Source organism: Gopherus flavomarginatus, chromosome 7 (genome assembly GCF_025201925.1).
Source record: "Gopherus flavomarginatus isolate rGopFla2 chromosome 7, rGopFla2.mat.asm, whole genome shotgun sequence".
NCBI classification, from domain to species: Eukaryota; Metazoa; Chordata; order Testudines; family Testudinidae; genus Gopherus; species Gopherus flavomarginatus.
The window spans coordinates 80,535,045-80,560,243 of NC_066623.1; the positions used below are offsets into that span (position 1 = coordinate 80,535,045).

Genomic DNA, 25,199 nt, shown 5'->3' on the forward strand with positions numbered 1-25,199 from the left:
TCTTCAAGGGAAAGGTTCACTGGTGCCTGGGCCTGTGGCAGATCAACTGTCACCACCACAGACCTGGCCAGTGATTTCATCTTAGAGCAAGATGTAGAGTGGAACCTCTGCGATCGAGAAGCAGGGGTCGGAACCAGGGTCAACAGTACAGGATCTCCATCATCCCTGAATGGTACCAAGGAGTGGTTGACAGGTCCTGCACTTTCCTGCATGCCAGGATTCACACTGTACCAGGCTGCGTCTCTTTGGAAAGACAAGACCCCACTCAACCTGGAGCAACCTTAATCAGTCTCATGTGACCTTTTCCTCGCCACACTCAATGGGGAGGGACTCCTCCATCTCTTTGGAAAGGTACCAGCTCCAGACCAGGAAGTGATAAAACTCTCAGAACCTGAGAGCAAGCTCTGATCTAACACAGTCATTGGTTCCGAAGCAAGCTGCACTGCCTGTTTGAGCAGGTGCTGCTTTAGACAAAGCTCCCATGTCACCTGAGTCCATCTTGTGAATGATTTGAAAATCAAACACCGATCCTTGACGTGGGCTTCGCCTAAGCACAGCAAGTACTGTACATGGGGACTGTTGTTGGGAATTGTCCCCTCACATGATGGACAGTGTTTTGGCGAAGGCATCACCAAAGAAATGCCGTATGTACTCAATCATAAGCTGGTTTGTTTATAAGCTGAACCCCCTAAGATGGATAAGTAAAAATTGAATTTTTTTATGACCCATTCGTAAGCCGACCCTATAATTCAGGGGTTGGCAAACTTTGGCTCCTGGGCCATCAGGATAAGCCTCTGGCAGGCCGAGCCGGTTTGTTTACCACAAGTGTCCGCAGGCATGGAGGTAAACCTAAGTAAACAAAGTGTCACCCAGCCCACCAGCAGCTTACCCTGATGGGCTGGGACAGCAACTGGTGGGAAAATTGGGGGGGGAGCTGGGGGTCAGGGGAGTAAGCCCTGTGACCACCCCCCAAAATGACCCCACCCCTAGCCCGGGACCCCCACATTCTCCCCATCTCATTCCTTCCCACCTTAGCTGGGCAGGGCCGGGGAGGATGTCTCTGGCCTGCTTGGAGCTGCTCTGGCAGGCTGGGCAGCACAGCCGGCCTGGGCCGGGCCAGGCCAGGAGGCGTGGCCACAGCCTAAGCCAGCCCCGGAGCTGCAGCTGCTTCAGACACTCAGGGGGAGAGCAGCGTGGCCAGAAGGGGAGAGACTCTGGCCTCGCTGCTTCCATTCTGGCTGTGCTGCCTCTCCTTGCTCCTATTGGGGAGGAGAGGGGCTGTGTCCCACTTCTCCCTCTCTATAGCCGTTCACAAGCCGACCCCCTTCTCTGATGCTTCCCTTTTTTACTAAAAAAATCCAGCTCATGAACAAGTATATACAGTACTTAAACTAAAGCTAACTAAAACTAACACTATACCAAGGGTACTAATTAACTGTATACTACTAGAGAGGTCACTAAGAAATAGAGAGGTTGTGAAGTTAGGAACCACACACAGCGACAACTCTGGCCATGAGCAGTAAGAAGGAACTGAGGGGGCATGGGGTGGTGCCGCCTCATACAGCCAGGAGCAGCAGCTATGATCACAAGACACGAGCGACGCTCCTCTACCAGTACGGCTAGGCAAAATTCTCCAGCTCAGATGTGCTAAGGGTGCACACATTTAAGTGGAATACATGTTTGTATCAACTCAAAGAATTATGTATTTTTCTAATTCCAAATGGGGTTGATGCATGTATCAGGCCCTTTTAGGTTTCTAAAACACTGTACATCTACATATGAATTTTCACATTTTATTTGTGTTTAAAGAAAGCCACATCAGTGTTATTTTTCATTGAATGTCAATGGTTCTTAATAAGAACTATTTTTCTGTACTTCCCAGCAACAAATCTCATGACTAAATAAGCTCTAATTAAAGAGCTTAAAACAGGAGAGTAATAGTGGATGTTTTCACAACTGGTTAAGTTTTATTATTTGTTTGGAAAAAATTGTGCTCATATTAAACCAATATATGATTAATAAGTGATTCTATTAAATACATATTATAGAATCATAGACTTTAAGGACAGCAGGGACCATTATGAACGTCTAGTCCAACCTCCTGCACAATGCAGGCCAAATAATCTCATCCACCCACTCCCATAACAAACCTCTAACCTATGTCTGAGCCACTGAAGTCCTCAAATCATAGTTTAAAGACTTCAAGGGGCAGAGAATCCTCCAGCAAGTGACCCATGCCCCATGCTGCGAGGAAGGTAAACCCCCGCCCCCAGGGCCTCTGCCAATCTGCCCTGGAGGAAAATTTCTTCCTGACCCCAAATATGGCTATCAGCTAAACCCTGAGCATGTGGGTAAGACTCATCAGCCAGACACATAGGAAAGAATTCTCTGTAGTAACTCAGATCCCACTCCATTTAACATCCCATCACAGGCCATTGGGCATACTTACCGCTAATAGTCAAAGATCAATTAATTGCCAAAATTAGGCTACCCCATCATACCATACCCTCCACAAAAACTTATCAAGCTTAGTTTAAAGGCCAGATATGTCTTTTTCCTCCACCGCTCCCCTTGGAAGGCTGTTCCAGAACAACACTCCACTGATGGTTAGAATACTTCCTCTAATTTCAAGTCTAAACTTCCTGATGGCCAGTTTATATCCATTTGTTCTTGTGTCCACACTGGTACTTAGCTTAAATAATTCCTCTTCCTCCTTGGTATTTATTCCTCTGACATATTTATACAGAGCAATCATATCTCCCCCTCAGCCTTCTTTTGGTTAGGCTAAACAAGCCACGCTCTTTGAGTCTCCTTTCATATGACAGGTTTTCCATTCCTCGGATCATCCTCGGATCAACCCTTCTCTGTACCTGTTCCAGTTTGAATTCATCCTTCTTAAACATAGGAGACCAGAACTGCACATAGTATTCCAGATGAGGTCTCACCAGTGCCTTTGTATAACAGTACTAAAACCTCCTGATCTCTACTGGAAATACCTCGCCTGATGCATCCCAAGACCACATTGGCTTTTTTCATGGCTATATCACATTGGCGACTCAGTCATCCTGTGATCAACCAATACTCTGAGGTCTTTCTCCTCCTCTGTTACTTCCAACTGATGTGTCCCCAGCTTATAACAAAAATTCTTGTTATTAATCCCTAAATGCATGACCTTGCATTTTTCACTATTAAATTTCATCATATTACTTTTACTCCAGTTTACAAGGTCATCCAGATCTTCCTGTATGATATCCTGGTCCTTCTCTGCATTGGTAAGCCCTCCCAGCTTTGTGTCATCCACAAAATTTATTAGCACGCTCCCACTTTTTGTGCCAAGGTCAGTAATAAAAAGATTAAATAAGATTGGTCCCAAAACCGATCCCTGAGGAACTCCACTAGTAACCTCCTTCCAGCCTGACAGTTCACCCTTCAGTACAACCCACTGTAGTCTCCCCTTTAACCAGTTCCTTATCCACCTTTCAATTTTCATATTGATCCCCATCTTTTCCATGTGGAACTGTATCAAATGCCTTACTGAAATCGAGGTAAATTAGATCCACCGTGTTTCCTTTGTCTAAAAAATCTGTTACTTTCTCAAAGGAGATCAGGTTGGTTTGGCACGATCCACCTTTTGTAAAACCATGTTGTATTTTGTCCCAATTACCATTGACCTCAATGTCCTTCACTACTTTCTCCTTCAAATTTTTTCCCAAGACCTTGCATACTACAGATGTCAAACTGACAGGCCTGTGGTTACCCGGATCACATTTTTTTTTTCCTTTCTTAAAAATAGGAACTATGCTAGCAATTCTCCAGTCATACAGTACAACCCCTGAGTTTACAGGATTCTTTAAAAATTTCTTGCTAATGAGCTTGCAATTTCATGTGCCAGTTCCTTTAGGATTCTTGGATGAAGATTATCTGGGCCCAGCGATTTAGTCCCATTAAGCTGTTCGAGTTTGGTTTCTACCTCGGATGTGGTAATATCTACCTCCATATCCTCATTCCCATTTGTCATCGTACCATTATCCATAAGCTCCTCATTAAAGACTGAGGCAAAGTATTTGTTTAGATATTGGGCCATACCTTAACCTCAGTGTTTAGCAGTCCCACTTCTTCTTTGTTTGTTTTCTTCTTATTTATATGACTATAGAACCTTTTACTATTGGTTTTAATTCCCTTTGCAAGGTCCAACTCTACATGGCTTTTGACCTTTCTCACTTTATCCCTACATGTTCTTGTCGCAGCCCTAAAGCCTATGCTCAAACATGGCGTCTGTTTGGCCAATTGTCGGTCAAAAGGTCACACTGGTACTGTGTGCTACACCATAGTGCCATGTGCCTATTCCCACTCTTTTCCCTGGTCACCTAAGGGTCAGGCCAGTGCCATGTGCAAAAATACCAGCGTGCCTGTTCTCGAATCTTCTGTCGGTCAAAAGGTCAAGTTGGTGCTGTGTGTAAAAGCATAGGGCTGTGTGCAAAAGTAGTCTGCCGGGTGCAGTTCCTATTGACGTAGAGGGCACCAGCTCGGAACCTGGTTGGTGAAGGAGCTAGGGACCAATCAGATGCTGACACGAGTAAGAGTGTCCAAATAAAACTGCATCTCGTGCCAAAATCTGCAGGAGTATCCGCGTGTTAGCTGGAAGGCCTGATCACCCTTCCAGCCAAGGTCTCCTCCGGATTTAGCTGGCTCGTGTCGTGTCGTTTTGGTTCTTTGGATCACTTCCCCTCCCCAATTCGCCATGTCCTCGTGTCTGTACTGCTGGTCAGCTGCGCCTGGAGTGTAGTATGTGCATTTTAATTTCTGTAGATACTCTGCTTGCTTAACTTCTTCCCTTCCCTGGTACCAAGTTGTGTATATAGTATATGAGAGTCAAATTGTTGTATTAATTGCTATTGTGGCTAGCTGGTGTATTTTTATAGTATTCAATTAATGCGTGTACAGTTTATTTGGTTTGTGTATCTGCTCTGGTTTTTAGTGAGCAGTTGATTATAGACTGCTTAGTTTCTTGTCGTTGGATGTAAATAGATTGTTTCAAGTTGTGTGTATATTCTTGTCCTGATAGTATTGTTAGTTGGTAAAAGTGCTCCTCCCCAGCCCAAGTTGCAACTCATTCCGAATTAATAAACAATCACTTGGTTTTGAATTACAATCTGTTTTCATTTTGATTTTCCTCTCTCAATCAAATCCTTACTCGAACCTGCATTGGTCTCGGAAAGTTCTGACATAAATAAGGTAGCTTTCCTTGCTGATCCCTCCCATTTCCTACTCTTTGTAAGCTTTCTGCTTTTTCTTAATCACCTTTCTGAGATGCTTGCTCATCCAGCTTGGTCTACAACTCCTGCCTATGATTTTTTTCCCCCCTTTCTTGGGATGCAGGCTTCTGATAGTTTCTGCAACTTTAACTTGAAGTAATTCCAGGCCTCCTCTGCCTTTAGATCCACAAGTTCTTCAGTCCAATCCACTTCCCTAACTAATTTCCTTAATTTTTTAAAGTTAGCCCTTTTAAAATAAAAAATCCTACTCACAGATCTATTTTTGTTTATCCTTCCATTTAGTTTGAACTGAATTAGCGCATGATTGCTCAAACCAAGGTTGCCCCCTACAATCATTTCTTCTATGAGGTCCTCACTACTCACCAAATACAAATACAGAAGGCCACAGTCAAATACTGTGTTGAAATCTGTCACATGATAGTCCAGCTGACTGATGCCTGTTTCCTTAATTACCCCCCCCTTTTTTTTTTTTTTTTTTTTTTTTTAGGAAATTCTTGGCAAGTTTCATTTTTTATAACTAGTTGAAACAATTATGCATTGAAATTTTCCTAAAAGCAAAGAATGAGATCATTTCAAATTCTCATTTAGATTGCTAATATCCATTGTGCTATCAATGAAAAATTACTCACTTGGAATTCTTTTTTGAAACTATTATTTCACAGAATTCTTACCCTTGGGTCTTCTGCTCCCAGCACAAGACAAGGCAGAATTTCCCAAAGTTCAAAGCATTTGAGTGCTCAAAGACTGCAGTACTAACAGCAGGATTATCCACCTAAGCCATTCTCACTGATCATGGTCCAACAAACTGCCATTACCTCATTTCCTAGAATCTTTTAGTCATCTCTCTAATTGTGGAGGATAAATCAAGACCTCTCAAACTAATCACAGGTATAAAAAATTAACCACAAAAAATGCTAAAAAAATATTCTTTGGGGAAAAAAAAACCCAATTAGACACACACATTCTTCCTCTCACTCTGTCTCTTCTTTAGAAAGGCATTACCCCTATAGGATTCTCACTCTGACTCAATGGATGTCTCAAAATAAAAGAATTAATACTATAATAGGCACCACACAAAAATAGACAAATGACCAATATTCTAACTTTCAAAAACCGGCCAATTCAAATGTGAGATGCCTGAAGAGAAACAAAACTAATAGAGGGTGAGAGTGTGTGGGCACTGGCTCAACAGCACTGAGGGACGGAAACGTCATCCACTGTAGTTGAATCTAGGCAACAATGCTTTGTATGATGGTTGCTGCCATGTGGCTGCTTTGCATATGTCAAATTAAAAAAAGATTTAGGCTGGTATCAGAAACTGCCTTGCCTCACACTGTACAAACTGTGCAAGGGTGGGCTGCAGGTGTGACAGGAATAGCAATAGGAAATACAGTCTGCCAGCCATTTAGATATGGTACCTGTGATACAAATTTTGTCTGCTACACGTAGAATCCCAAAAGCCTTCTAATGTGGCTTGTGGAGAAAGACCTCATTAAAAGAAACATGCAAATACATAAAAAGTGCCACGAGAATGATTGGCTCAACAGGGAGGAATTCAGTTACCATCTTTGGAAGAAATATTTGATGAAATAGCAATACCAACCGTATCTCTTGATATTTGTATAAGATAGATCCAGTTATTACAGCTGAAAGCTTACTCACTTAGCAAGCTAATGCCACTGCCACCAGGAAAGTTACTTTCCACATAAAAAATAAAAATCTTGAGCTCACAGGCAGAGAAATAGCTCAATATCAGCTATCATTAGCTATGTCCAAAACACAGTAACATTGACACAAAATTGGGGGGAGGGGGGGAAAGGAGTGTCAAATGTGTGAAGCCTCATATTAATCTGACGACAATGGGCTGCAGGAAGACTTACCTTCAACTGCTTTACAATGGGCAGAAAGAGTTGTCAAATTCAGAGAAATGCAATTGGACTTTAATGCAGAAAGACGAAGGTAGTCAGGCATGTATGGAGGGCCTTTAAAAGCATCCATATGTGCCTGTTTGTATTTTCAATTTAGAACTGTAATTCCTTCTGTAATCGCCTAAAAGCGTAAGAACAACTTGAAGCACATAACTCAAGAACACTGAACCTCAGGAGTTCCTTCTTGCCAGGAGTAAGGCAAAGAGAACAAGATAACCTCTTGCAGCAGACATGAAAACTGTAACTGCTTGGAACAGTGTGGGGCACCTTCAAGAATACTGAAACCTTATCTCTGCTGAGATTGGCCAGAATCTTTGCAAGTACTGGTGAGAGCAGAGGTACTGATGGACAAGCATTCAGGACACTCCACATTGGCAGTATGCACATGAGATCCTGACAAATATGGTCATCTACTGGTATCATATGGAGAAATTCTTGATCCAGAGACCACTTGTAGCATATGTTCTTCTCCAGGAAAATGGGAAATCCAAGAGAAAGCCTGTTTTTGCATCTACTATGCTTCCTGCCACAAAAGCTGCACTCGAGGTCCCTGCTTGCTTCTACAGAAATAATAAGGGGGAGGGATAGCTCAGTGGTTTGAGCATTGGCCTGCTAAACCCAGGGTTGTGAGTTCAGTCCTTGAGGGGGCCACTTAGGGACCTGGGGCAAAAACTGGTTCTGCCAGTGAAGCCAGGGGGCTGGACTCGATGACCTTTCGAGGTCCCTTCCAGTTCTAGGAGATTGGTATATCTCCAATTATATATTTTTTTAAATAGCCTATTTAAAAAAGATCACCTTTAGGATTCTGAATGTCTGAAAATCCTGAGTCCATTCCAGGGTGACTACATCTCTTACACATTATAAAATTACATTAGTTAAAACTGGAAATCTAGCCCTACCAGAAGATCATCCATAGCCTATCAGGGTAGAGTTGCCCTGAAGTTATAATTCAGATGGGATGGGAAAGTCCCTCTGGAACTTGCTTCCACTATGATTTAAGTTTTAATGAGGTTATCCAAATACAGATATGTCACAAGTACTATGTATCTAGTTAGCGACAACTTTAACACTCATAAGTATGGTTCAAAATGACCAGCTGTGACAAATCTTCTTATTAGAAGTATGATGTCCTCAAATGGTCTCTGAGGGACATCCTGGAACTTAAGAATTCAGATTGGGATGCCAGAACCATGGTGTTGACAAACTATTTTGGGGGCTCCTACATGGCAGTATCCTTGAATTAGCCCATCATCTGGAAAGGGAGACATATGTACTCCAGCCTGGCTCCAGATAGGCCCCAAATACTATCATTAAAATACTCAAACACTCATACAAGTCCCAATGTCACTACAGAGAACTGGCTCTTCCTCTCTAAATCTCAGGGTATATCTACACTGCAATCAGATACCCACAGCTGGCCTGTGCCAGCAGACTCGTGCTCAGGCTAAGACATTTGGGCTTGGCTGGAGCCCAAACTCTGGGTCCCCGCCCTCTCACAAGGTCCCAGAGCCCAGGCTACTGCCTGAGCCCAAACATCTACATTGCAATTAAGCAGCCCCTTAGCCCAAGTCCCCTGAGCCTGAGTCAGCTAGCATGGGACAGCCTTGGATGTCAAACTGCAGTGTAGATGTCCCCTAAGACAATGTTTGTGACTGAAAAGTATCACTTTGTGCATGTCAGCATCTGCAAGGTCCAGAAGCCTTCCTCTAAAAGAGACATGATAGCTTAGAGTACACCAGAGTCTTGTCTCAGTGTTTTTTCACTTCACTTCAGTTGCAGATATCATGATCCAATCCAGAGGTGGTGATAAAAACATGGATCAGCATGTCCAGACTCTATTCCAAGAGGAAATGACATTTTCCTGGAAAACAAGTGGTAGAGGAATGCATTTTTCATTATTTATGCTATCTGAATGAGTGAAGTTCCATAGGGCCAGAGACTTCTTAGCACACACCCTTGTCAATATCTCACTATTTTCTTCACAACACTCAGCTAAATACCATCTCTTCCAAGTACTTACATCACTTGAGTTTTTCAAATTGCTCTTTAACTTTCTTACTAAGTCTTCAATTTCTGTAAGGTCACATTCTCATTTCCTTTGAAGTGTGCCACTGGAAAATTAATTTCCCATTATCTTCTACAGTAAGAATGATGAAAAAATCATTTAACAACTTCACTATCTCATCATGCTTTTCAACTGACCCCCAGGCAGCCCACTAGTTTTTTAGAAGGCCTAGTCACACAGTCTTCTTACTTCTAATGTACTTCAAATGTATTTAAATAAGGGCAAGTCATTTCTTGTTCTCTTTTGTCTCCTTTCCAGTCAATTTTCAATTTAGCTGGCACAGTCTGTGTTGCTCAAGACAGATTTTGGCTTTTCAAAGGATTTTTTTTTTTTAATCTAACACTTGAACACTAAAAACTCTACTCATTCATTTTACTTACACAATGAGGTCCTGATATCTTATTGGGCCCTATAAGTGCTACCACAACACATAAAACAACAATTATTAGGGTATACATTATCTCTGTATGAAAAAGATTACTCTCTTTAAAAAGTAGTGGAAGAGTTTAGGACATTGCTAAAATTAGCAATGTCTTACACTAACACATTTTTCAAATATCTCTTGTAAGCCACACAGGATAAATATGAAATTAAAGAATCAGGGTTAGCTTATGTTTGGTTAAGGAATACACGTGCTGTAAAGAAAGGCCCTGACAAGCAAGTTGAAGGCAGGCCTTGAAAATACTAAATTATAAGGCCAGAAGGAATGAAGTAGAGAGGATGTCTGGTTCAAAGAATAGCTAATAAGATAAGGTGAAGTTTCTAAAAAGAAGGCCTCTGATGTTTAGGGGGGGACTGCAGATGGTTTTAAATAAGACAAGAGGAATCTGTCTTAAAAGAAGCCAGCATAAGCCTTCCCCTGCATGCCGGTGTTAAAGCCTACATGAACCAAGATGCAATGGAAAAATTGCTTGTCAGCAAGGAGGAGGGGAGGAAAGGATTTGGGAAGAAAGGAGGTTGTAAATCTTATGTGGATTAAGACTAGAACTAAGGATGAATTGTCTCAAACTGTTTTTTATCTGAAGTTAGTAATTGGCAATGATGTTACATGTTTGTTGAAGGGTATAAAAAAATAAATTCTTTAAGGGTTCATTGCTAAATAACCATGTTGGAACTCATATGGATGTAAGTATCCTGGGGTTTAGCCCATTTGTAAATTTCTTGCTCAAATGCTTATAAATGTTTTGTTACTGTTTGGATGTAGTAAACTGCTTATTATTTATGCTTTTTAGGCAAGTTTAGAGCAATTGTATAAATACCATTTGGCCTTCAGATTTAATAAAAGAATGTGTAGTTAAATCAGTGTCATAGTAATACCCTGCACAAATAATAACAATTCCATCACCGCAGGATATCACTAGCCCAAAAGTAATTTTGTACTTACCAATTTTGCTTGCTGTGCATTTACTGGATCACCATATTGCAGTAAAGCTTGAAATTGGTTATTCTTTGTGAATGTGATTATCTTCAACACAGCACCAAATTTAGAGAATATCTGTCAAAAATAACAAGATTGTATGTATAGAAATTTATTACAAAACATATAAACTAAAGTTACATAGACAACTGGCTTACTTGGTGAAGAACATCCAGGGTTACAGGGTAGTACATATTGTCAATAATTATTCTAAGTACTGGACTCTGAGCTGGAGTCACGGCACTTTCACTAACAGTAGTTCCACTAATGGGAGTATTTGTTGTCTGTACTGCTGTTACTGCCTGAAGAACAGCTTGAGCCCGCTAAATAAAAAGAAAAAAATATGTATTATAAACAAAATATTTAAAGAAAAAAGGTTCAGAAGCTTATAGATATATTCATATTGTTACTACCAATACATATTCAGTTACCTTTGACACAATGAAAATTCACCTCTTCAAAAATATACCTACTGACGTAACAATAGAAAGCTAAACATCTTAGATATTCCTTCAGTGGCATGGCAGCAAAACTAAACTATCTACTAGATCTAGACAATAAAGTGCAATGCCAAATTAGGGAAGTATAATGGAAACCACCATAATCTACCACCAGGGGAGAAGGCAGTAATGCTGAAAATAATGATTTGTTTCTTACTGAACAACTGGAAGTGGCTTCAAATGAAGTCAATATCTGGCCTTTCTAGCAGCAAGTATAGTGCTAGTAGGACAAAAGTGAGCTTTTGGGAGATTTCAGAAGACTATTTCCACAGGTTACAATGAGGAGTAAAAACAACAAAACACAAAACTACAGAATCATAATGTGATTTACTGAATAACTGAAGTTTTTTTTAATATTTCCAATATTCATATTAGAGTTAACCAAAACAATAGTGAAATATTAAGCAAAAGGTTCTGATAGGAAAAGATAATGCAAGTATGGTACTTTAAAAATATTCCAATTTGCGTTTTAATGAAACAATACACAGTAACTGAACAAAAAGTCAGAATGAAGTGGTCACAGATAAGCAAACTACTTGCAGTCTGTATTATCCAACCTCTTTAAAAAACAAAAATACCAAGAGTTTCTTAAAGCAATAAGTACAGTTTTAAAAATTCTTAGGATAATCACATAGTAACAACAAGAGCACACATCTACATAACTACTTCTATTGCCAATTGATCAAATTTTAAAAGGGCTAGGTGATTTTCTGAGGAAAAATGCAGAAAAGAGGGTTTTCATTTCATATGTTTTATTACAGTACCTTTAAGTAGTAAAACAATACACAATAGAAAAGACAAAAGTGTGCATGCCAGGAAAAATCAAATCAATCACCAACATATGAATGCATACTGAATATTCTAAAAGGTATACCAGAGACAATACACAACTGCAGATGCCACAACTTACATGATATTCCTCACACTGAAACGAATTAAGGAATATGGAAAGTAAGAAAAAAAAGACCTGGTGAACACTACTTGGGACAGAAAGTTTACTGTATCATGTCAAGCATTAGTTAATGCTACTCTGACAAAAGTATTTTGAAGACAATGTTAATTTATTTTTAAAAACACATAAAACACACATTTTTAAGCAACTCAAACATTTGGTTGAGTTACTTCATTGTTTCAGTCTTCTTCTAATTTTTAAGCAAATAGTAGTAATGTGTCAATTAAAATGTATGTCTGAGAAGAAGCTTTTGCAAGTTCTGGTCCTTAGGTTGCACAGCAAACTCTTACTCATACTAGTAAGCTCAATCAGGACTATTCAAGTAAGTAAGGATTTGTCTGATCTGGCTTTCTACATGAGAGCCTGAAAACACACACTTTCTTCAGTGTGTGCTTATTCCTTACACTTAATTCCACTAAGGTCAAAGGCACTGCATAGCAAAGCAAGCATGATTGTTGGAATAAGCATTTGCAGTGTAGGGTCTACAGCTTAGAAATTATAAGAACAATGGATTGTTTTGGAGGAGGAAAAAAATTCAGTTTAATTTTTAATAGTTGTACAGAAACCCTACCTTTGAAGGTGTCTGAGAAAATGTAATATTGGAATAGGCAAAAATCAGCTGCATATTTAACTTATGAAGTATTATATAAAATTGATTTCTTTTAATGTTTCATAATATTCTACCACATTTGACTATTTCACCTTTGATCCTAAGAACATCATAATACATAAGCTTATAAAAATATAAAGTCTATATTAAAACATTTCATTCTGACAAACTGACAATCAAGGAGATGCACAGTTACAGCAGTCATTCTGTTCTTAACTCACCTACTTGTGCCTAGGTACTGCAGCACACAAGGTAAAAAATGTTTGTTTTGAATCCGAACTTTAATGTTATTTTGTTGTTCTGTTTACATGTCTTTTAGGACAAAATATCTTTACAAAATTATTAAAATGACATGAAACATTCAAATGACTTTTACATCTGTTTTTTTTTTGGTCAGGTATAAACCTAATGTGATTAGACTTTTTCATAAATAACCATGTTGCTGACAACCAATCCTGGGAAATTCAGAGTCATAAATGCAACTTGTTTTTACTTTGAGTTCAAAAACTTGGCTGTTTAAGGTACCCCATCTTTTCTAATTACAGATCCTTCTCTCATCCCTTTAGCTTAACCGTTTGTACTTTTCACCTTTTTCATATTTCATCGTTGCAATGAATCTACTGACCCTCACTTTCTTTGCATTTCTCTGTCTCGAATGTAAGGAAAGGACCATTTTAAAAATGAAACTGCCTAGCTTTCAAATGTAACTTTCAAATTTTGGTAACAAAATTATGTGATGAATGCCTCACTAGACCAGACAATGGGATATTCTGTACATGACCTGCCAATAACTCCTTTTTAGTCTTCCCAGCAGGTTACTACACTGTCCACACCCATCATAGCCAACTGGCTCCTGCTCTGTACATTTCTCCATCATGCTGGTGATGTCACAGAATATTTATAGCACTGTACTGTCAATTAATTTATTATAAATAAAAAAAGGATAAAATAAGGGTGCTTGCAAGACTGAGCCAACTTAGTGCTAAAACAAAAGTGTTATGAAAGCAAGGATACTGCGAAAAGGCAGACAGCATCACATCAGAGCAGAAGATGGTTAACTGAAGCAGGCAGGACCCCAAAGAAAATGAAAGGCAAATACGTGACTGATAGTGTTCCTATTGTTTAAAGTTGTACATGAATCCACCACTTATTGCCCATGCTGGCATCATGTTTTATCATTCCCTTTACAAATTTCATTCTATTTACCTTTAAGTACCCATTTCTTACAGCTGGCACTTTAAAAATGGACAATCTAAAGTATTTCTTTAATGGATAGGAGAATACTCAGCGCTTCAAAAGATCTAGTATGTTTGTACTGACAGATAGGGAAATTAATACTGAACTTAATTTTAGCAGAAAGAAAAAAACAACCACCAAGGGTTTCCAGAAAACTTCTCTTAAAGACACAATAAAAAAAAAAATTGCCATTAACACACTATTATACTAGAAATGACTTAAGTATGACAAGAGCTAATAGAAACTGTAGATTGTCACAACAGACAGAATTAGTCTGATAGAAAAGGGAACACAAGAAATGAACATGAAGATATTAGCATTTCAACAGTGAGGGGTCAATGCTTCTTTCCCCTATTCTTTGTAGGATACAGCAACCTCAAATACTACGAAGACCTTTACTGCCCCTGCTATGTTATCGTTGAAACAGTTCCGTGTTCTATTAAAAAAATGTATTACAACTGTTTTGAAAGAATAGCCGGTTCTATACACATCCAAGATCAAACAACAAAATTCTCAGTTACTGAATACATTTTTCCCAGGGTGATCATTAATGAATTTTTCTTCAGGAACTGTCCAGTGAGAAGAGCAGACCAAACAAACTGAGGTTATCAATACTATCGAATTTACGATTCAAAACACTGAGAGTAGGACTCTGCATTAGTGATGGTGCAATTCCATATGGTACTGAACTCTCAAATGCCAGAACCAAGAAACTTGAAGTTTTAGTCATGTAACTTCTAAACCAAGAGTCAATATTAAGACTGATTTTATGAAAATATTCAAAATTTAATTAGAAACAATTAACCATGAAATACATTAATAAAATTCTAACATGTAATTGCAACATGTACAATTCCAGACTCTATGTCTTTTATATATTACAATAAACTGCAGCTATCAGAAATAAAGTTTGGTTTATATAAAAATACATTCATGGCTACATAGTGTATAGTTGAATGTATGCTAAGCTTAATTTGCTATTGTATGCATTTGTTATACTCCATAACAGTAAATATACCTGGTTTAGTGTATTATCAGTCTTTAGCTCTTTATGATTAGAATACTGAATATAGATGGGTTGGTTACGAAGATGAGGTGTCACAGCGGAATAGTAATTAACCATAGTGATAGCTGCTTCTTCTGTTGCCAGCTCCAAAAAAGCCTATAATGCAAGAATTAAAAATAATAAAATAATAATAATAATAATAATATAGTATTTACACACTATTTACACTTTGTATTGCTAGAATAAAACACATTCACATAATAAAGGGATTTGATAAGATTTCATGTTTTACCCCAAAAAACCCCAAACAAACAAAAACAAAAAAAACAAAACCAAGCTCTCTGAAATGGGTCTGTAGTTGGCAAATAAACCTCATATATTCAAAGACACCATTTTAAGTCTGCCCAGTTTAGCAAACTGGGGTTTGTGCACATAAAATGATACCTTTGAAGAGGTTAGCTTAAATGGTTAGCCTGAAAGCCATATTTTTTTGAGTGTCATCTGCTCTGAACTATTAGCCCTTCACTGCTTTCTAATATAAAATAGACTAGAAATAGTATGGAGCACATGAAAGAGGAATGCAAACTGAAAAGAATGCAAGGCTTTTCATTTTAATTATTTACCATTACATCTGGATTAATCTTAGTAAGCTTTTACCAGTATATTTGGAATTAGAAAATACTTAATCATTGTACTATAAATGGAACTCTGAAACAAGAATACCTGATTTTTTCCTTTTAGCATCAGGATGTTGGTTACCTTACCAAAAGGTAAGCCTAAAGCAATAACTTCTGTTTCTGTCACCTCACCAGGCAATTTCCTGATATGAAGAACACGAGAAGGAGCCCCATCCATTTTATCCTCTGCTTTGAATTTCTTGTTGTCATTACCATTGGCTGAAAGACATTTTTAAACTTCATTTCATATTTACAGGTCAGTAATATTTTAGAAAATATCTACATAAGCAAACTTTTCAAATAAGATGCACTTTGTACTTGATGCTAAATATTCAAGTCACCATGTGAGCTATGCACCCTTTCATTCATGTCAGCAAAGCCATTTAACATTTACCTACAATTTCTAAAGGAACTAACAAGCAGATGAAACTGTGAAACTGTCAGAGGTCATATGACAAAGTTTGGGGAGAACAAATGTGGTGCCAGAGGACCAGAGACAAATCTATGTAATTGATAAACAAGTCCATAGAATAAATCAATAGGCAGGCACTTATGTAAAAAAATCCTCTCAGAGCCCAGCCTGAGTAATAAGAGTTGTTATCGGAGAATTCCATGAAGGGAAGAGAATGGAGAAGTCCACCATCTTCAACTCTTCAGAGCAGTGAGGGTAGCCTCTCAGTCATAACTACAGCATTATATTCATATATTAAAGTCAGAGGGAATCATTAGGCTTTCTAGTCTGCCCCTATGTATAAAATGGCCATAGAATTTCACTCATTTATCCCCATACTGAGCCCAATAACTCATATTTGATTAAAGCATAAAGGCATCCAGTCTCGATTTAAAAACATCAAAAGCTGGAGAATCCTACTCTTTATTTGGTAGTTTGTCCCATTGAACCTCCACTGTTAAAAATCTGTATCTTATTTCTAATTTGTATTTGTTTAGCTTTAACTTCCAGCCATTCGTTCTTGTTATACCTTTCTCTGCTACCTTAAAGAACCTTGTAGTACTTTATAGTCTCCCTGTGAAAATACTTATACACTAATCATAGACTTTAAGGTCAGAACGGACCATCATGATCATGATCAGAATCTGACCTCCGGCACAAAAAGTTATCCACTTACACCTCATATCACTCTCATTTTCTTTATGATAAATTAACCAGATTGAGCGTAAGTCTCTCATAGTAAGGCATTTTTCCAGGCCTCAAATTGTTTCTCTCTCTTCTCTGCGCCCTCTTCAATTTTCAACATGCTTTTTAAAATGTAAACAGCAGAACTGGATGCAGTAGTCCAGTAGTGGCACCCCCACTGACGGAGTGGGAAGGAAGAATCCACACAGTAGCAGATGCTTTGCCCCTGACCTTATAGGGTATGTCTACACAGCAAAGAAAATCTCATGCCTGGCCCCTAGCAGTCGACTTGGGCTCACAGGGCTTGGGCTGTGGGGCTGTTTCACTGCTGTGGAGACTACTGAGCTTGGGTTGTTGCCCGAGCTCTGGAATCTTTCCACCTTTCAACTGGGGCCAGGAGCTATTCTGGTGTCTATACAGAGAATTATTCATTAATAGGACAAGCAGTAATACCAGAGCTAAGAAAAATATTTGTAGTTTTTTTTCCCCTTCAATGAATAAAAATTAAACTGGCAAAACTCCTAAAATTAAGCAAGTTTAAAAAAAATTAATGATTATTCTATGAAAATTAGCGTAAAAGACATTTTATAATAAAATGCAAAAAAATCAAGTTACATTGTTTCATTATGACTGATTATGACTATGTACTATTGAGTCTAGTTTCCTGACTGTGTGAACAAAAGCTATTCTGACACATTGACAGATGGGGTTTATGCATCATGGGTGGACTCTATGCCAGCCCATAAAGAGGCTCTCTCAGTCTGAACAGCAGGGAGTTGCTGCTACACTTGTTGTAATGTGGGTTTCTAAGGGCCCAAAATCTTTTACGGAAAGCATTCAGTATCACTTCACGCACAGTAATTCCAGGGAGCATTATTTGACTTCATATGTGTTATGTGCCAAGTTATCATATTTATGCAGAAATATGCAAACTGTTGATCTATATTAATACACAGCATTTGTCAAACTTCTGAAAACTTCAGGAAAATGAAAACTAATGTGCTCCTTTCAGTCCTACCATGTGTTAAAAAATACCCATAATTTAATTTTTTTATTAAATTAAGCTACATCTTACAATACATCTTTACGTTTTTAATTAAAGAAAAGAGTATATTCAATATGGGATGTTAAGAAATGTTTGCATAAAATTATTTATTTTTTAAAGTGGAAGAAGATTTTCAAGTTTCCAATAGTTTTACTTACTAGTGATTGTTTTATATTTGTTACCTCTAAGTGGAAATTTTTTCTTTACATCAAACAATCCAATGTACACCTCTACCCCTATATAACACTGTCCTCGGGTGCCAAAAAATCTTACCGCATTATAGGTGAAACCACATTATATTGAACTTACTTTGATTCGCCGGAGTACACAGCCCTGCCCCGGCCCCCTGGAGCACTGCTTTACAGCGTTATATCTGAATTCGTGTTATAACGGGTTGCATTATATCGGGGTAGAGGTGTACCTTTAAATTATTTAGCAGTAGGATGAAAGAGCTTGTTGTTTAGCAAGCACTCAGATTTTCATACATAGTTTTCTCCTTTCTTTAATGTTTTAATAAGCAGTAACATTATTAACAATGCTAACATTTAAACTACTATTACTGGCACCTGAGTTAGCACTGATAAAAAAGAATAGGTCAGTTCACACCTCAAAGTTTCATTTCAGGCTCTTTGCAAACTCAGGCAGAGATCCCTTCATTTGTTACAAAAATGTCTCATTCTGAAGGCTCTCTTAACAACCAGAACAGCCAGAAACTAACTTTGTTTGTTTTTAAGGAATACGAAATCAGGGACTGAAAATGAAATATGGGACTCAGGAGTACAAATGAGAGGTCAGTCCATACTCCCTTATCTCCAACTAGTACTTCACAAATCTACAAGGCTACATGCAAAACACTTTGAAACACTGTATTAAAGGAAATATTATAATTTTATTTTAACATTAATTTTGTGCATATTTTAATTATTTTTTTATTGATCTTGTAGAAATGGAAGGGTAAATTTAAGATTAGATTTCAAACCCAATATACAAACTTTTAGCCTTTCAAATGATTGATTGCTCTCCCCACACTTTGAAGTTGCTTCATATTACAGTTATATCTAGAGTCTTAAGTATAAAAATAAACTGTTATAATGGTCATTTTATCTTTGCATAGATACTCTTGTGAGAAATTCCAAGTTGCTGATTGTTTAAAATGAAAACAGAGATTCCCTTTAACTTATGGCTCAGAGTGAGAAATGGATGGCTGTCTCCATCTCAGCTCATCAAATGGATGAGAGTGTTGCATGTAACAACAGAAAGCAGTTTACTCTACATCTCATGGAAAAGGATGGAGTGCCAACAGATAATAAAACATGCAGTTTCTCAAAAATTCTAGTTACACCTGCTAACAGAAAGCAGTGATGTCTTGATTCTTCCCTCTCTTTGCCAGCCAGCGGAAATCAATGTGTTTCATATGAGTCATGGATTGAATAACTCTGCCCTTTGTAAATTTTTACAAGGTACATATTAAAGGGAACTTTCAAAATAAAAATATTGAGTTTGAAAATATGAAATTCATTCAGTTTTCAAAACTATTATTAGAAGCATTTGGCACTGAAGGAAACCTCTCCACCTTACTCTGTGTGGTCTCTCACTTACCATTTTAAATGATACTTTTCAACAGGAGATAAAGTTTAATGATATATGTGGGGGAAAAGGGAATGATGATCCCATTTTAATACATGAAAAAACAGAAGCTCAAAGCCACTGGAAGGTGAACTCAATTATTGTTAGAAAATGTTCAGTCATTTAATAATGGTATACCTACGTAATCAACCACTGAATGGCTGTAGCAATTATGTACTGTGGTTCATCTCAATCACAGATAGATTAAGGAAACAACAGACAAGCCTAAAAGGTCTTCCCTGGTGCAACAGTCTAAGTAGTAAATAGTGGAAAGCCAGGACAAATGTCAGTGTTTCAATTCTGCCAAAAATTACAATTACAGTATTTGGCACTTTAAATAGCTGATTGCCTACAGGCCTGTATTATCATTAAATTTAACTTTTACCAGATCTGAAAAACCTATTCAGTTTAAGCTCCTCCCCCACTGCTATTTTCTGGAGAAGATAAAAATTAATGTTCATTCACAAGGAAAAATATCGGCCACTCGCTGTGGAAAAGCATCATCCAAAAGGATCATCCAAATGATCATTGTTACTAAACTGAATTATTTGTTTAGTATTATCCCTGTTGCCAATTCCAAACAAATCCCACCTTCAAAAGACATCTACATGATGGGAAAATCCCAAAGTTCTCTCTGAGTAAAATGTACTCAATATTCAGTTACATACCATTTAGTAGTCTGTTAGTTAAAAGTAATCTCTACAATAGACAACAAAATTATCACTTGGAATTTCACTGAAGAAAATAAACACACACATACACCCATTCTCAAAAGTACTGTCATCGTTTTTCCAAATCTATACACAGAACTCCAAGATAGTGAATAACCAGCAACAATTTAAGAGATTGATGGCTGTGCTAGACTTAAAATAGTAGCATATGTATATTAGATGCATAAGATTCCTTGGGGCTTAAACCCTCCCAAAGATTAGAAACACTATTTATTTAGCATTAACTGAGTTCTTGAAGTTGCCTGTTTAAGAATAGTCAGGACCTTTCACTCCTTTAGCAAGGTATTGATAATTCCTATAAAGGGCAAAAAAAACCACTTAGCTTTCTTTTAAGCAACCAAGAGGGTCATGGATCAGATCCAAAGAACAGAAAAATCATACATATCCTCAATAAAGCCATGTTAAATGCAACCAATAGATGACAGATCATCCAGAACACGTGACTCTCAATCATACAGGCTGCAGAGACCATCCTGGAGCCAACTCAAAAGTCAGAGCTGCTTTAGAAAGAAAACAGCTAATCCCAAAGCCCAGGATAATACCAACCAATAAACAATGGGCCAACTGCATGTTGGAAATAGCTAAATTTGGGAAAAAAAATACCAGCATGAATTGTCACTTCTTTTTTGTGGCAGCATTAAAAAAATGCAATTTTGTAAGTGTTTGAGGTCAGAGCAATCTATGTTAGACAAAAATGTAATCCATCAGTAAAACTTTCTTATGGCAACTTAATTTAACGTTACTGTGAAAAACTGAGATGTAATTGAAAATTTAAATTTAAAAAATTAGACATCTCCTTGCTATGCTGTGATACAAATGACCCACTGTAACAAACATTTTCCTCTTTCTTCCTCCTACAGTGAATGCCCTACAGTTCCCTTACCCATATTTGCTCAGCCTCCATTACCTAGGTCCGCAGCAACTTCTGTGTAGTTTGGGCAAGGTTTATGCCGTGGAAGAATACTTATCTTTTAAAAAAAAAACTTTATTTTCACCTATTGTTTCTCTTGAGGAGTTACAATTTACCAACTATAATTCTCTTGCAAATATAACAGTTGATATTAGTTCATTGCTAAAATCTGACAGATACAACTGATGAACTCAAATAACCTCAATTTCTTCTAATTGACCTCCTCACACAGAAAAGGACAAGAGAGTCAAATTTTGGATTTTCTCCCCCGTATTCAGCAGTCTGAATAAATCAAGATTCACATTTTCAGCTGAATGGAAACATGAACATTAATTTTGTCAGGCACTACGTTACAAACATCTGTATTATACTGGCTGCGTAATTAAATGACCCTGTTAAGACTGTAAATTAACTATTCTAGCATATTTCTTAATATGGATAATTAATTTTAATAGGTCTGATAAAGAGCCTGAAACTGGGAATAGGATCTCTGCCACGTACAAATAGGTTCCCAGAATGAGGCAACTGTGAAAATAAGTTATTATATTAATACTGCACACAGAAGTCTTCAAAAGATATCCTAAAGAGTTAGCTATTCTTTAGATGAAAACTGAATTTTTACTGCTTGAAATTAAGATATAGAAAAAATTAGTCACTAGTGAAAATTCATTAAGCATAACTAAAATAACTGACCATGATTAATACCATAACATTTATTACAAGTTTAAACTAAACAATGCAAATATCTAATAGTTAGATAAAATTAGTGTGACCTGCTATACTTTGGGGGTGCATCTTGTTACCCCCATACTCCTCATCTGTATATAACTGTGATATTGCATATAAAGCATGCCATGTGAGATATCAGGAGAAAGGTTAGAACAGTGTCTTTCAGCAGATCATATCTAAATACACCTCTACCCCGATATAACGCGGTTCTCGGGAGACAAAAAAAATCTCAGTGTTACAGGTGAGACCGCATTATATCAAACTTGCTTTGGCCCTTGTTGGTTCCTTGTTCCCTGACCGCCCCCTTCAGAGACCCCCATCCCCAATCACCCCCAGGATCTAACCTCCTACCCAACCCCTGGCCCCTGACTGCTCCAATCCCTATCTACCCCCCACCTCGCCCCCTGACAGGCACTTACCAGCAGCGGTGGGAAGCAGAGCAGCACAGTCCCAGCCCGCTCCACTCCGCCACCTCCCAGCCTTGGTACTCCACTTCCCACTGCCGGAGAGTGCGGGGAGGTTGGGGAAAGAATGCCCTCCCCCCTGCACTCACTGGCATCGGGAAGTGGAGCGCCACAGCTGGGATGCGGCAGACTGGAGTGGGCTGGGGCTGCATCACTCCGCTTCCTGCTATAGATGAGTGGGGGGGGGGCATCCTCCCCAACTCACACTCCCCAACCTCCCCGCACTCACTGGTGGCGGGAAGCGGAACAGCCCAACCCCAGCCAGTTCCACTCCTCCAGCTCCCAGCTGTGGTGATCCACGTCCCGCCAGGCAGGACCTTTCCCCAGCCGCTCCCCAGCCACACGGCTGGGACCAGGGCAAGGAAAGCGGAGCGGGCTGGTGAGTGCGGAGAGGTTGGGGAAAGGACGCCCCTCTATACCCACCAGCGACGGAAGCAGAGTGCTGCGGCTGAGAGCTGGCAGAGTGGAGCGGGCTGCGGCCAGGCTGCTCAGCTTCCGCCGCTGCGCTGAGTGTGGGGAGGGGGTCCTTTCCCCTAAGTCCCCTCCCTCAAGCAACACGGCTGGGGCTGGGGCGAGGGAAGCAGAGCGAGCTGCTCCCGGCCCCCCGCTAATCCCCCAGGCCACTCTGGCACTGCGGGGGCCCCCAAAAGTGCCCTCCCACAGCTCCTGCCCCCCCAGACCCTGGGGGGTAGCCCCTGACCACCCCCCAAGACCTTCTGCCCCTTATCGAACCCCTCAGCCCGGGCCTGGTCCAGCACCCTTAACACGCTGCTCAGAGCAGTGTCTCAGAGCTTTACTGCCTTGTATGCAAACCCGCCTTATATCGGGGTAGAGGTTATGTGTATCGTCAATGCATTTGAAATTATAAAAATGGTGCATGGTTTTCACTAAAATATGCTGAGGGTTTGGGAGGCACCCAGATTGACAAGGGAGATAACCAACAGCAAGGTGGGTGCTGTTGAACAGACATCACCGGCCACTGTCCAGCAAGGGAACGACAATGCAATGACTCACCTGCATGAGGCCACACCAGGGGAATTGCTCAGCCTTGCCTGGAGACTCAGCAATGTCCATGAGACATGCCTATACTTGTGTTTTACAAGCACATGGATTAAGAGTATAAAACAGAAGACAGTGGCCACATGCTTGGCTTCCCCTGCTCCCACCTATGCTGCAAGCAACAAGGACACTGAGAAGACTTAAGACTCCAACAGAGAAGACTGACCCTGGTTTCAATGTGAAATCCGTGTACAATGAATTGCAATATCCAGTAGGGTGAGAAAAATTGCTTAATCTAGATGTTGCCCAATCTAAGAATTGAGAGTTTAACCTGCTTGCTTGTATTTATTTTATTTTGGTAACTAATTCTGACTTTTTGCCTATCACTTAAAATCTATCTTTTGTAGTCAAACTTATTTTACTGTTTATCTTTACCAGCGAATCTGCCTGAAGTGTGTGTCAAATGTGCTCAGATTTGCAAAGGCTGGTGTATATCCACTTTCCACTGGTAAACCAATTAATAAATTTGTACTGCTCAACTTGAGCAATGCAAGATGATATATCCCTGAGGCAGTGCTGGGAGCTGGGGGGATTCGGCTGGTGCCTTTCTCTGTGTGATTCATGAGTGGCTCAGGGAGCATTCATGCAACCTAGCTGGGCTGCGGGAGCTCTACATGCAGTTGTGCTGAATGATCACAGCACCTGGAGGTGCGTGCTGCTTGTCACTAGCAAGGCATTGAGAGACAGCCCAGACTGGAAAGAGTTATGGCGGCACAGCAGTCCCACGGTCCCTGGGTGCACCTCGGGGATCTCGTCATAATTAGTTTATATCTAAAAGAGATATATGGACCTGAAGTTTTAAGTGTCACATCCAAGACACTTATCATATTTAGAGCAATGTTTCCCAACTGGTGTGCCGTCATGTCCAAACAGCTGTGCTGTGGAACTTTTTGAAAAACTGCAAGTGAGAATAAGGGGGGGAGGGGAAAGGGGAAGCTGCCTCACTGCACCACCTCCTCCAGGGGCAGAGCAATTAGAGCTCAATTTCCCTCTTTTCCCCCCTCCCCTCCTGTGTGAGCAACAGGTCGTCACCTCTGCCCGTCCCCTATCCACTGACAGCTGACAGCCAGAATGAGGATGAGCCCGTGGAGCTCAAGGTGTGCCATGGCAGAGAAAAGGTTGGGAACCACTGACTTAGAGGAAAGGGAAAAGGAGCTGAGACTTTAAGTTTAAATTTCAAAAAGAAAATAACTTTTGATTGTTAACTTGAGCTAGTGAACAGATTTACTTTCAACTTTCCTGAAAATTCAATCTTAAGTCTAGGAAGGGGTGTTGACACCAAGCTCAGTAGTGAAATGCCGAACATATAAGAAAATGGATTTAATCTCCCCTACCATTTCAAATCTCATTGCAGACTTCATTATGGAGTCACTACAGTCACCTTTTTAATGTACAAACACTTTTTAGAGTCACTTGACATTTCGGGTTGCCAGATTTGGGGGAAAATGTTAGGGACACTTAGTCATGGTCACACAAACACCATGTAAATCAGTCCATTAAATAATGTGTATATTTACCAATATTGTGCATATAACTATAAACTTCATCTTAAAAAATGTATATAGATTTAGCACTACTAAAAGTTTCCAGCCCTGGTAAACAAAGTCCTCTGCTTATCTATAGCACAGTGGCAGGGTAAGCTTCTCATATACATTGCTCTGCTAACATGCCTCAATCTGATCTGAAGCTACTTTCTTTACAGGTAAATAGCTGCCCATACAGCTCCTGGCTTATCTGAATCTGTCAGTAAAAAGCACAATGATAAGTTTATGATTTAGAAGTTGGAACACAGAGTCACGCAACATTCTTTATACGGTAATTTTAAGTTCCTAC

General features: G+C 39.4%; 1 protein-coding gene across 1 annotated transcript in view; it reads right to left on the reverse strand.

Moving 5' to 3' along the window:
- The window catches only part of PTBP2 (polypyrimidine tract binding protein 2), an 81,086-nt gene that overhangs the window by 29,717 nt on the left and 26,170 nt on the right, over window positions 1-25,199 (reverse strand). The window contains 4 exon segments of the mRNA XM_050960970.1: window positions 10,654-10,764; window positions 10,845-11,009; window positions 15,003-15,146; window positions 15,714-15,886. Of these exon segments, the coding sequence (XP_050816927.1) occupies window positions 10,654-10,764; window positions 10,845-11,009; window positions 15,003-15,146; window positions 15,714-15,886 (593 nt within the window).